General features: G+C 34.8%; 1 protein-coding gene across 3 annotated transcripts in view; it reads left to right on the top strand.

Annotated features, from left to right (window-relative positions):
- Nucleotides 1-13,759, top strand: part of app (Palmitoyltransferase app) — a 105,809-nt gene that overhangs the window by 42,660 nt on the left and 49,390 nt on the right. For all 3 annotated transcript variants that reach the window (XM_069828131.1, XM_069828130.1, XM_069828129.1), the window contains exons 6-7: nt 3,597-3,714; nt 7,991-8,109. In XM_069828131.1, coding sequence (XP_069684232.1) covers nt 3,597-3,714; nt 7,991-8,109 — 237 coding nt within the window. The remainder of the gene's footprint in view (nt 1-3,596; nt 3,715-7,990; nt 8,110-13,759) is intronic.

The raw sequence follows: 13,759 nt of genomic DNA, 5'->3' as shown, positions 1-13,759 counted from the left end.
GAACTAGTACTATATGACAAATGAATCTGAAACCCTTACCCAAATAGCTTAGTGGTAGTGTTGCTCCCTGTCTTTGCAAACCTACCCCACACCACTCACAATCCACCCTATCTCAGCTCATTAAAGAGATCTAAAGCTCTTGCCAAGGGAAAAGACAAGAACACCAAAGAACTAGATGTTGCCACATTTCATAACTTCAAATATTCAAAGTTATTCTGAGCAATTCTTAAATAAAATTAATTTTTTAATCTGTAATTATTATGTATTTTATTAATATTATATCCAGATGCTCACACCATGGATTCATAAGTGACAAGAAAAGCGAAAGATTTAGCAAATCAACAACTATGGACTTTCACTAGGTAGTATCTCAATTTGTGAGCGAAGCAGATGGTCAGGCTCAGGGAGAAGGGGGAGGTGGTTCGGAATGAGGACAGAATCAGGAGAGGAAATGGTTGCAGACAAGGAAGCGGAATCAAGCAGTTTCATTCACATATTTCCCAGAGTTTCAGACATGCTTGTCATATAGTACTAGAACTCCATGAAAGTGGTTTTATTTTTAAGTAAAATTCGTTTTAAAATTTCAAGATTTCTGTGTAATTACTAATTTAGCAGTATTATTTTAAAATTATCAATATACAAGTTTTATAAACCTGGCTTAAGATATTAAACACAATAAGAGTGGTACATGCGGTATTTTTAGCATCAGTTTTCAGTTTTTACCATTTATATGGTGGCCGGATAGCTCAATTGGTAGAGTAACCTGACTACAGATTGAAAAGTCCTGGGTTCAATCCCATGTGGTGACAGGATTTTCTCGTTGCCGAAACTTCCAGAACTGCCCTGAGGTGTGAAATTGAGTACCGGGTTGTTTTTGGGGGTAAAAAAAAAACATTTGGAACATGGTGCTGGCACAGCACCTCATTTAGTGCTAAGTTCAAGAAAAAGCCTGGAACTTTACCTCCATGCTTCCCCCCCCTCCCCACTCCCATGTGTGTGTGTGTGTTTTTTTATTATTAACTGCATGCCCCATTACATAGTAATACTACATGCTTTGTAATTTCAGTACACCAGTTTACAGTACCTAACATATTTACAATATAGCAGAACTTTAAAAAATATGAATTTCTGAATATTCTACTGAATATACAAACGTTTTTCTGACATTTTGGCAATTTTAAAATTCGTCGTTTTATAATAATAATGGCTAATGTTTCAACTTATTTACTACCTACCTATGATTATAATAAATCCACCTACTAAAGTTACAATACTCTCTACTGTGAGTACCTCGATGTTAACTTAAGTTAATTTTAAATTTATACAAATATTATTTAAATTGAAATCTGTCTTAATGTTGAAATGTTATTTATCTTAATCCTAGCCTACCTATTACAATATATGTTGCATAAATTAGAGTCTATCTTAATGTTGATACATTATAATATAAGTAGCCACCAAAACGTTAAAATATGGTGTTCACTTAAATCGGCTACAACTTGCCATTTTTCACTCCAATATGGTGCTGGTGCAGGTGTCACGTGCTGTCTCTTCTCACTTTATAGATCTCTTGGGTATGGAACAACAAGTTTTGATGGAGAAATCGTTGCAATAAGTGAAAGTCTCAGGTATCTTCTATGCCACATCAGTAAATTTAAAAATGCAGTTATATTGTCCGACTCCAAAGCAGCTATTCTATCAATAGGGTCTAAACACACACCATCTCAAACAGCAGAAATAACTAAAATGCTCTGTCAATTAATATCACTCAATAAAAGAATTGTATTCCAATGGATACCATCCCACTGTGGAATCCTGGGAAACGAGAATGCGGATGCTTTAGCAAAGAAGGGCAGCACTGCTACTTACAGACCTGTTACTAAATCTACATATTACCCTGTGAAAAGATTTATTAAATCTACATACTTAGACTTCAACAAACAAAATTTGATAACACAATCCCATGGGAAAAAATGGAACTCTCTGCATCAAAATCCACAGTTAATTCCCGATTTACCACGAAAATCGTCTGTAGCTGCATTTAGATTGGCAACAGGCCATGATTGTTTGACCAAACACCTGCATAGAATTGGAATATATCAGTTCCCTAACTGTCCATTGTGTAACTCAAACCAAGAAATGGATTCGGAACACCTCAAAATCTGTGCTTCAGTGGCTGGTCATGATAATATCTTTGAAAAATATTGGAGTGCAAGAGGTCAAATGACTTTATTGTCAAACGCCTGGCATTAGAAAACAACAACAACATACATTATAATATACACATGTTTAGCTGTAATCTTCATACATATGGTATATGAACATTGCAGCGAAACACGTGTATATTATAATGTATTGGGGGGGGGGGGGTGCGTGTGTGCATGCACGCGCACGGTTTTTTTCGTCAGTAAGAATAATGTCTTGTAGACTAGAGTATTGAGTAGGTCAGAAATTATCGATAATTTGTACCTGAATCCCTCTCACTCAGAATCAAAGTTCTTTTATTTGCAATAAATAAATTTGCAACATTCTAGCATTTGTCTTCAAGTTTCTCATGAAGGAAACTATGTTAAGAAGGTTTTATTGTCGTTAAAATGTATCACCTTTGGCTGGATTTTAAACTCAGGGCAAGTATGGTAATTAACTTGAACACTAAGGACACACTCCCAAGGGAACTATTAGTGAGCTTAATGTCGAAACCTCCCCTCAAACTGTGTATAGTTAGATATCTCCACAGCAAATAGACAAATATTAAAATAGACTACCCATACTAACTTTAAGGTTGCTAAATTGAAGCTTGGAGTGAAAAGATTATCATAAATTCAGTAGCCATAGCTGTGAATAGATAGTGCTCATATATCTCTGTGTTTGACCATGCTTTACATATCACGTGACAGAGTGGAAATTTATAGAAGATGATGACCCAGGTACTCATTGTGCGCGCCATTGTTTCCTAATGCAAAATTCCAAGTTAGTTTTCATACTCCAATAGTTGGTATGGGCAGCTGATTTCGTATATTTTTCTATCTTCCGTGGGGACTTGTATGCACAATTTTGAGTGCCCTTGTGAGCAGGCATTCCCACAAAGCTACTTTGGTTTGAATTATAGCTTTGTATTTTGTTCTCATAACGTTAATATTCAGACAAACCGTGGTAACACTGACGAGAGTTGAACCAAATAGTGACTTTTGTGCTCATGGAACAAGAATTTACAGGTCTCGTGTGTAAAGCTAAACATTTCTGGTCATATCCGCCATGTATGATTCTGTTCCATCAGGGGAATAGATTAATAGTCTTTTAATGTGTGTTTAGTTGTTATTTATTTATATACTTACTTACTTCTTGGTACTACAGTTCTTGGAGAACTCGAAGTTTTAAAAAATAATCATAATTATTGTGATTTTATAATGTCGTTGACGTATTCCAGTTCCCAACAATCAAGCTGAGTAGTCCATTCTTTGACCCATGCCAAGTTCTCTTTCTTGAATTGCTTTGTTTATTCTTTTCATCTTTGATTTTCTTGCATTATTATTATTATTATTATTAGTAGTAGTAGTATTATTATTGTTATTAATTTATGCTTCTTTTTTTTTCAGATCAAAGGTTCATTCAGCAGTAAACGGGGTCAAGAAAGTTTTAATCCATATAGTCAAGGAAATGTGTGCGCCAATTGTTTTTATGTATTATGTGGACCTACACCTCCAAGTCTTATTGGTGAGTAAATACTTATTTGTGTTAGTATTGATCTTTTAAAACCAAAACTTGTACAGGAAATTTGTTGGTGAACAACTTTATTAATATACATCTTGATTACACAACTTTTAACACTGTATCACTTCGGAATATGTATGATAAGAACTTTCTTGTGTTAAATTTTAACGTACCTTGTTAACATGTTTCGACCTATTTTGGGTCATCTTCAGAATTGGTCATTGTTGGTCTTGGCGCCTCTTGTTTCCTGTGTCGGTGCATTCGTAGTGTAGAGTCAAAGAGTGTATGTGTTTTGAAATTGAGTTGTGTGTTGAGAATATCGTTGGGGTGTGTTTTCGTGTATCTGTATATTTCATATTGTTCTAGTGTATTGAGTTTCTGGCTTTTTGGTTGAATGTGCAGTATTTCCATGTCTGTGTTGATGTCTCTGTAGGTGTGGTTGGCATTTGTGATGTGTTCTGCATATGTGGAGGTTTTTTGTAATTTTGTTATGGCTGTGATGTGTTCTTTGTAACGTGTTTGAAATGATCTGCCTTTCTGTCCTATGTAGAAGTTGTTGCAGGTGTTACATTTGAGTTTGTATACGCCTGTGTGGTTGTATTTGTTTGTTTGTGTTGTTTGTGTGTTGAGATGTTTTTGTAGAGTGTTATTTGTTCTGTATGCGATGTTGTAATTTAATTTCTTGAATGAGGTTGCAATTTTATGTGTGTTTTTGTTTTCGTATGTTAGTGTGATGTATTTTTTGTTTTCTTGTGTTTGTGTTGTATTCTTCTGTTTTTTGTGGTTTTTTTTTGTCTTACGTGTTATGTTGTCTATTATGTTGGGGTTGTATCTGTTTTCTTGTGCTATGTATTTGATTGTGTTTAGTTCTTCGTTGTAATCCTGTTGGTTCATTGGTATGTTGAGTAGTCTGTGTACCATTGTTTGGAATGAAGCTTGTTTGTGTTGTGTGGGATGGTTGGATGTATTGTGTGTGTTGTTGTGGGTTTTCTGTATACTTTGAATGTGTGTTTGTTTATTAATATCCTAAATCGTGAGTATGAATTTCTTAAAGCATGAATGGATTTTTGCCATCTTTCACATTATTTCCAACAAATGAAAGCCAGGAACAAACGATGTGAAGCATTTAAAATATAAAACTAAACAGAAATATTAAACTACATTGTTGTGATTTGCGAAACAAAATCGAAACTATTAAAATGTATTGACCGAATACTTTGTATTTATTTAACAATTGGCAAAGAAATGTCAGTAATATAGGGTTGGACACTGAGTACAGTTAGTTTTGAAAGTATTTTTATAATGACATAGTAATGCATGCAAAGTAAACTATATGGGTAAAGCAAACTTTAAACTGTGTGATTTAGTTACGATGTTAATTGCATGCTTTTGAGGAGGAAAGAGTGGAATTTTGATGTAATTACATGTATTGCTTAAGAGGGTTCCATTGGGAGGTTGATATACTGTACTCATATATTTAAGTAATGCACAAGAAGGAATATTTTATATCCAACTGTAAGATTTGAACAGGGACACTATCAAGCCATAGACATACACTCGAAGAAGAAATCAATATGAGCTTACCTTACCATTCCTGAGAGAAAAATATGAATTACAGAGTAAAGCTATTGGTAATATAGGTCTTCTAAATAGTTCAAAGGAAATAATACCCAATTTTTTAAATGTAATTTAAAATTATAAGCTGCAAATCATACTGATGGAAGATATTACAAAATTTATTTTGAAAAGATCCTTTCAAATTTTTAATAACCATCTACACAATAGAATTTACGAAAATCTCGTCTGCTTTTTTGTTTTTTTTTTTTTTGTTTTTTAATTTGAGCATTTGTATACTCAATCCTTTGGGCTATCTTCAGTGGAAGGCACTTTTGATAATAAATATGTTTGCTTTTAGAAAATAATATGTGTCAAATGGCCCCCATCACATAAGTTGACCAAATGGATATGGGTAGATTTTCGTAGACTGTTGAATGAAAATGCAGCAATTGATGAATTTCATCTCGGTAAGAATTTATTTCCTTTGTTATACAATTTGATGAACCATCGCATATTTTTTGATAAATCAATGGACATTTTCAATGGAAATGTTTTTCAAAACTGGAAGCACTGTTCTGACTCAAAAAGAATTCAGAACTGAGTTTCAAATTCCAAGACATGGAATGGTATCTGAAAGGTACACGTTTTTAAAATGGCATTATTGTGTTCAGTGCTCCAACCAGGCATGCACAGGGATTTATCGCTCACAGGTGGATTCTAGATTGTGATTGGCAGTGGATAAGACGAGCCTGTCACCTATATCATACTTGAAAACATTACCCTTGTACTGTTGCATTAAGATTTAGTACCTACCTGTTCGTTGCTTTCTTAGTGAGTAGTAGCATAGTATGATGTCACATCTTGCTCTTATGTCTTGTTCAGACATGTTTTCGTGGTTGGAGCACAGTAATCCCGACCGACTGGTGGGACTAGCAGTAGTTGTCAGTGTGATAAAATGGCATTGAAGCAAGTATCCGACACATGGAAATTCTTTCATTCAGTTTAAAGTACCAGGATTTTGTGAAGTGGGGGGTTTTTATTAAAATTGTTTACAGTTTACATGATCAGTATTTTATTATTATTATTATTATTATTATTATTATTATTATTATTATTATTATTATTATTATTATTGTTACACAATGCAGAACTTCACGCATTGTATTCTTCACCTGACATAATTAGGAACTTTAAATCCAGACATTTGAGATGGGCAGGGCATGTAGCATGGATACGAGGGAGTTTATTTATTTATTTATTTATTTATTTATTTATTTATTTATTTATTTATTTATTTATTTATTTATTCTGGTGTAGTTAAGGCCATCAGGCCTTCTCTTCCACAACACCAGGAATACAAATACAATAATTGAAATAAACAGAAAAAAAATACACTATATATAAAATAAAGCTACACAAAAAATAAAGAGAGAGAGAAAAAAACACTATAAACAAAGTAAAGCCACACAAAAATATACACAGGTTGCAGTCACACAAACTTTAAATGAGTGATTAAGTATCATAATTTATTGTATCCTAACTAATTAACTAACATAAACAAGAAACTTGAAATTTTAATGTAGATTAAAAAAAGAAAAAGAAAAAAAACACAAATCAATACTTCTAGCAATACCTAAAAACATTAACTAAGAGAAAATTTCCAATTTAATTTTGAATTGTGATAAGGTCCTGATGTCATTAGGTAATGAATTCCAGAGGCGAGGTATTTCTACAGTATAGGAAGATGAGTATAAAGATGTTCTATGATGAGGGATAGAAAGAAGTGCTTGATGTCGGTTTTGAAGAGTTGTAAGAATTTTACGGTATAATATTAGTATAACAATGGAAACATTTGTTTTAGCACAGAATAACTACGGTATATCCATTTTTCAATCATTCCATAGTCACTTAGTTCATCTTGATTATCCAATTTATTTAGATATTATATGAATAAGCAATAACATGATCTGCCCAGAAAGTGAAAAGGAGGATAGCAATGGCCAAGGAATATTTTAATAGAAAAAGGTGCATTTTTTTGCGGGCCTCTGTAAAAAGAACTAAGGAAGAGACTAGTGAAATACTTTGTATAGAGTGTGGCATTACATGGGGCAGAAATATGATCATTACGACGAAGTGAACAGAAGTGACTAGAAGCATTTGAAAGGTGGATCTGGAGAAGAATGAAATGTGTGAAGTGGACAGACAGAAGCTGTGTTGGAAAGAGTGGGTGAAGAAAGAATGATGCTGAAACTGATCAGGAAAAGGAATTGGTTGGGTCACTGGGTGAGATGAAACTGCCTACTGAAGAATGCATTGGAAGGAATGGTGAATGGGAGAAGAGCTTGGGCAGAAAAAGATATCAGATGATAGACGACATTAAGATATATGGATCATATGAGGAGACAAAGAGGAAGGCATAAAATAGAAAAGATTGTAGAAAGCTGGGTTTGCAGTGAAAGACCTGTTCTTGGGCAGAACACTGAGTGAATGAATGAATGAATGAATGAATGAATGAATGACTGTGAATTTCAACAATGTTAGTGACTTTATAATAACCCTGTATATTGATTGATTATGTTTTCCTGTTGTAGAATAATAGTATCGAATTAATTTTAACATCCACTCTTTTCCATTATACTAACATAGGCTTATATGGACAGCTGATGGTTAAGAATATAATGTAATGTACATAGCTTATAATGCTCTTTCTTTTGTTTTCCAGACCGACGAGGTATTGTGACTCCTGAATTTGCTGCTGAGCAAGCCAGAGCTGCCGAAGACAGGGATGCAGTTATAACAAATAATAAGACATACGGCACTGTCAAAACAGTGCAGCCAGTGGTAAGTTCATTTTTCCTCGATGGTATAGCTTATAGATGAAGGAATAAGCGTCAAACTAGAGATGGTACATTTTAGCAACTCAAAATTAAAAATTCTAGCATTTTAAAAATCAGATTTAGTATTTTATTGCACTTTCAGTGTCACAATTTAGCATTTTGTAGCGTTTTCGAATGAAACATTTTTTGGAAAGTTTGGCAATAGAAATTCAGTGCTATCAATGTGTTAATGGGTGCATTTTCTAGATTTTTCCAATTAAAACTCTAAAAATAATAAATAAGTAACGAAACATATAAAATTACAGTGAAATTGTGTGCATAAAGAAATATGCCAAAAGATGTGGTGTGATTTTATTTCGATCCATCTTATTATACAGTCAGAATCACCTGTTACCACAAACAACTTTGTTGTGAGTGGACACTAAATTGACGAGATCGCACAGGCAGCCTATATTCTATCACCAGAGAGATTACTTGAAATCTCGAAATAATGGTACAGATAACAACAAAGAGGGTATCAGGTATTCATACTGTAAAATCTGTCATGGAGGGGTGACTAAAGTATTTGAAAAAAAAATGTAAGAATCTGTATGTGGCAAGGTCTTTAGATAGATTCTGATTTTTTTTTTTTTTACAAAACATAAAAGTATCTCATAACATGTAATTTCGCTCATATTGTGCAGAAACATGTACATTTTGTGCTCAATTTCACAGTTTATCGCAGATGAAAGAAGATGGTAAAGAAGTGTGAGGTGAAAGGAAATGCAAGTATTGTGTTAAATCACATAATTATCTCCCTTTTTTCTTAAAAAATTACAGGCCAAAATCGAGGGGGGGGGGGGATTACGTGATGACTACTACAAAAAAAAAAGTGGGAATAAACTAGTGTTAAAGAACGTTGAACATTTCTTTTAATTAATAAAAATTAATATTAGGTACCCTCCATAAAACTGGCTTCATTTATACACCGACGGATCCTTGATCTCCAGAGAACAAGGTACCGGTGCAGGTGTTACGTGCTGTCTCTTCTCACTTTATAGATCACTTGGATATGGAACAACAAGTTTTGATAGTGAAATCATTGCAATAAGTGAATGTCTCAGGAATCTTCTATGCCACATCAATAAATTTAGGAATGCAGTTATATTGTCAGACTCCAAAGCAGCTATTCTATCAATCGTCTCTAAACACACACCTTCATCTCAAACAGTAGAAATAACTAAAATGCCCTCTCAATTAATATCACTCAATAAAAGAATTGTATTCCAATGGATACCATCCCACTGTGGAATCCTGGGAAACGAGAATGCAGATGCTTTAGCAAAGAAGGGCAGCACTGCTACTTACAGACCTGTTACTAAATCTATGTATTACTCTGTGAAGAGATTTATTAAATCTACATACTTAGACTTCAACAAACAAAATTTGATAACACAATCCCAAGGGAAAAAATGGAACTCTCTTCATCAAAATCCACAGTTAATTCCCGATTTACCACGAAAATCGTCTGTAGCTGCATTTAGATTGTCAACAGGCCATGATTGTTTGGCTAAACACCTGCATAGAATTGGAATATATCAGTCCCCTAACTGTCCATTGTGCAACTCAAACCAAGAAATGGATTCGGAACACCTCAAAATCTGTGCTTCATTGGCTGGTCATGATAATATCTTTGAAAAATATTGGAGTGCAAGAGGTCAAATGACTTTATTGTCAAACGCCTGGCATTAGAAAACAACAACAACAACATTTCTTTTAATACCTCTGATTGAAGTTCTGGCTGATATGTACAACTATTATCAGGCAGTAATCTCAATTGACGTTATATGTCAAAAGAAGAAGAATTGTTTGTATACATCTGAAGTTTGACTAGTGTAATATGTAGCTAATCGGCAATGTATGCAATAGAGGGGGAAAAACTGGCCACCCTACCCCATTATCTCCTGGATTAGTTGCTTCAAGAGTGATGCCTTATGAGGTTCCAACCTGTCTTCGGACAGTTGACTAAACAACTTTCCTTACTAATAAAGTTAATATTCAATACCAAATAACTAAAATAATGCACAATTTGATCAGTTTTGAGTCTTTTCTTCATATTTCGTGCTGTGTTCAAGTTCTAAAGCAGCAGCAATACTGATTAATCAATTGTTATTTTCTTACCTCTGGTCCTGCCCAGAGCGAGGGAGGGGGTAGCAGGTAATGGGAAGGGATGGTTAATGACCTTGGTTTTGCTATGCATAATGGTATTTGTACAGTTCTTGCAGTTCACGAAAAATGGTCTTGAAGTGCAAGGGTTGGCCATTTTCTTCATGTAAGATGCAGGGGCGTATTTTGCGGACTACCGGGGCTACCGGCGGTAGCCCAAGCAAATTACAAAAGAAAAAGTTTATAATATAACATAATGTAATAATTTTGTATTATTAGTTTTACCACAGTAATTAAAATTAAAGTAATTGTTAGATTTATATGTGCTCTCTGCTCTCGAAAAGAAACAAGTTGTGAAGGCGGCATCGCTGGAGAAACTGCTGCTACGAGGGGTAGCCTGTGACCGTACCACGCATGCTGTCCTGTCCTGTCGCACAACTGCCCGTCCCCCGTTCCCTTCTGTTTCTATCGTCCAGTGTAGGCCGGGTGAGTTGCCGCTCTCGTGATCGGTTTCTTCGAAGGCGCAAAGCAACAATACGCTTAGTACGCTAGCTCTGAATGTGATTGTGTTCTTGCAGTTCAGTATTTTAAATTTGTGATTTGTTCGAGTGTCTAAGAGTTATATTAATTGTGAATTATTAAGTTTTTAATTTCCCAATTAAGTGATATTGTGAAAAATATGGCAGAACAAGTTTCTGGAGAGGTTTGTGTTGAAAATGACTGTGTAATAGAAGGTTTATTAAAAGTGTCTTTTAACTGTCATACATACAACGAGAAAGTTGAAATTGTGAAAATGAAAAGACCAACTCCTGAGTTAAATTTGTCCATGAACGTAAAAGAAAAACACTTCAACATCATATGGTAAGTGGAATTGGTTGTGTGGTAGTTCTAAACTGTCTAAACTATTTTGCTGGCCATGTTTGTTATTTAGCCGCGAAACTAATGTGTGGTCAAAAGAGAGGTTTTCTAATATGAACTCCCTTCGAACGGCAGTCCTAAAACACGACAAATCAAAAGCTCATATTTATAGTAGCATGAACTTTGCAAACTTTGGGAAGACAAGAATTGATTTACAGCTAGATAAGCAAAAAGCTCTACACATCAACCAACACAATGCTCTTGTGAAAAAAAATTGGGAGATTTTACTGCGTCTTATTAACGCAGTCTGCTTTCTAGGAAAACAAGAATTGGCTTTTCGGGGTCATAATGAGAGTGTGGAATCAGACAATAGAGGAAATTGTATTGAATATTTAAGTTCCTTAAGTGAATTTGATCATTTACTGGCCAATCATCTTGAGAGTTCAAGAGTATTCCGTGGTACTTCTCCCGCAATTCAGAATGACTTAATATTTGCTATAAGTGGGGTTATGATAAAGAACATAAAATCTGAAATAGAAGAAGCACCTTTTGTGGCCATTGTTGTTGATGAAACAAGTGACTGCTCTAATCAGAGTCAATTGTCCACTGTTTTAAGATACGTCGACAGTACTGCCAATGTTCAAGAACGGTTTATAGGATTCACAAATGTCAGTTCGGCCAAAACTGCTGCTGCTTTGTTTCAGCATGTGGAAGGTGTTATAGCAGAATACAATGTCGGCAATAAGTTAATTGCACAGACATACGATGGTGCTTCAGTTATGGCGGGAAATATTAATGGCTTAAAAACAAAAGTTCAAGAAAAGTATCCTCAAGCACTATTTGTCCATTGTTACAGCCATGTTCTCAATTTAGTTTTGCAACAAACTACTTCATCCATTCCAGAATGCCGCATTTTTTTTCAAAACACTGTCGGGTTTAGCTGCATTTTTCTCATAATCTCCTAAAAGATCAGAAAAACTCAAGGAATTTATGAAAAAGAAACTCCCAAAAATAGCACCAACTAGGTGGAATTTTACATCTCGGCTTGTAAATACAGTAAAGGAATACAGAGAATAACTGACTGCTTTCTTTGAAAATATCATTTGTAATGACTCTGAAGAAAACTGGGATGATGATGTAATTGTGCAGGCTCAAGGATATTTGTATTTTTTCACACAGTTTCAGAATATATTTCTTCTTGAAGTCTATGCTAGAGTGTTCGCACATACAGATGTGCTCTACAATATTCTTCAGACAAAAAGTCTAGACATTGCATACTGCTTGCGAGAGGTATCAAAGTTAAAAAATACTATATCCGAGTTCAGACGTAGTGGGTTTCCGTCCATATGGAGTAATATGGAAAATGAAAATTCTTCAGCCAATACAATGGAACCACCATTAAAGCGAAGAAAAAGAGATGATGAATTGAAATACAGGCAGCTGTACTACAGCATACTAGATCGTATGCACATGGAAATTACTGACAGATTTTCTGATTATGGAAAGCTTCAGTTCACACATCTTGTAGATTCTCAAAAATTTTTTGCTTATAGAGAAAACTTCCCGAATGAGGCACTAAAACAAATTATTTCAGTCCTATAACAGTCACTTTGATCAAGTACGTTTGAAAAATAAATTAAGCGTAATATATTCAGCAGAGGCCTTTGATTTTTCGAACAAACCTATCCATGAAATATTATCTGCCATATATGAAAACCAGCTGAACCAAGTTATTCCTGAAGTCCTTAAATTGGCAACATTAATTGTGACAATACCAGCTACGTCAGCATCGGTAGAAAGAACATTTTGTGCGTTGAAGCGAATAAAATCCTACTGCAGATCAACTCATACACAAGAACGTTTATCCGGCTTGGCACTGATGTCCATTGAAAAGTCATTTCTACAGAAACTTCGCAAGCGGCCCAACTGTAATTTCAATGACGAAGTTATCAAAGTATTTTCGTCCCAATCAAGACGTCTGGGATTCACATATAAATAGGTAAGGAATTTTATTATAGGGATTTTAAAATATATTTTGTGTAATAATAGGGTCAGTGGTAGCCCAGACCTTTAAACCAGTATACGCCACTGGTAAGATGCGAGAAAAATAAAATTCAGAAAGTATGTCCTAAAAATCTTGTGGTGTGTAATTACGCAAAAGAGGAACTTACGCATTTTTTTTTTACCGAAAGTACGGAAAAACAATCTGGTGCGTGTTATATGCAAAGATTTTCGTGTGTGAAAGATTTTGTTGAAAAACAAATAATTTAAGACACATTATGCTTATTTATTCTTACATCCGCATACAGCTAACAAATCTAATATGGAGACTGGCGTCCTCATCTTATTCATCGTCACTGTTGTCACTGCTGCCAAACTGCAAACTACTCTTGCCCTCTCATGCATCATGTTCATTGTCGTCAGTCCGTACAGCATCATCTCAACTCCCATCTAGCACTTTTGCTATCTCTGTTTTCTCAGAAACTTTTGACAATGACTCTGTCGATAGTATAGCCACGCCTGTGTAATCCAATCGCACATGAATTCAACTGACAGTCTCTTTATTTTGCCCACAAACATCAACTCATGTCCACCATTCGCCATCTAATTAGTGTACAATTTTTGTATGTTGTCCTTAAAGAGCTTGTTCA

Source organism: Periplaneta americana, chromosome 6 (assembly GCF_040183065.1).
Source record: "Periplaneta americana isolate PAMFEO1 chromosome 6, P.americana_PAMFEO1_priV1, whole genome shotgun sequence".
NCBI classification, from domain to species: Eukaryota; Metazoa; Arthropoda; class Insecta; order Blattodea; family Blattidae; genus Periplaneta; species Periplaneta americana.
Note: the sequence above shows the minus strand (reverse complement) of the source record. Positions and strands in the feature narration are given on the sequence as shown.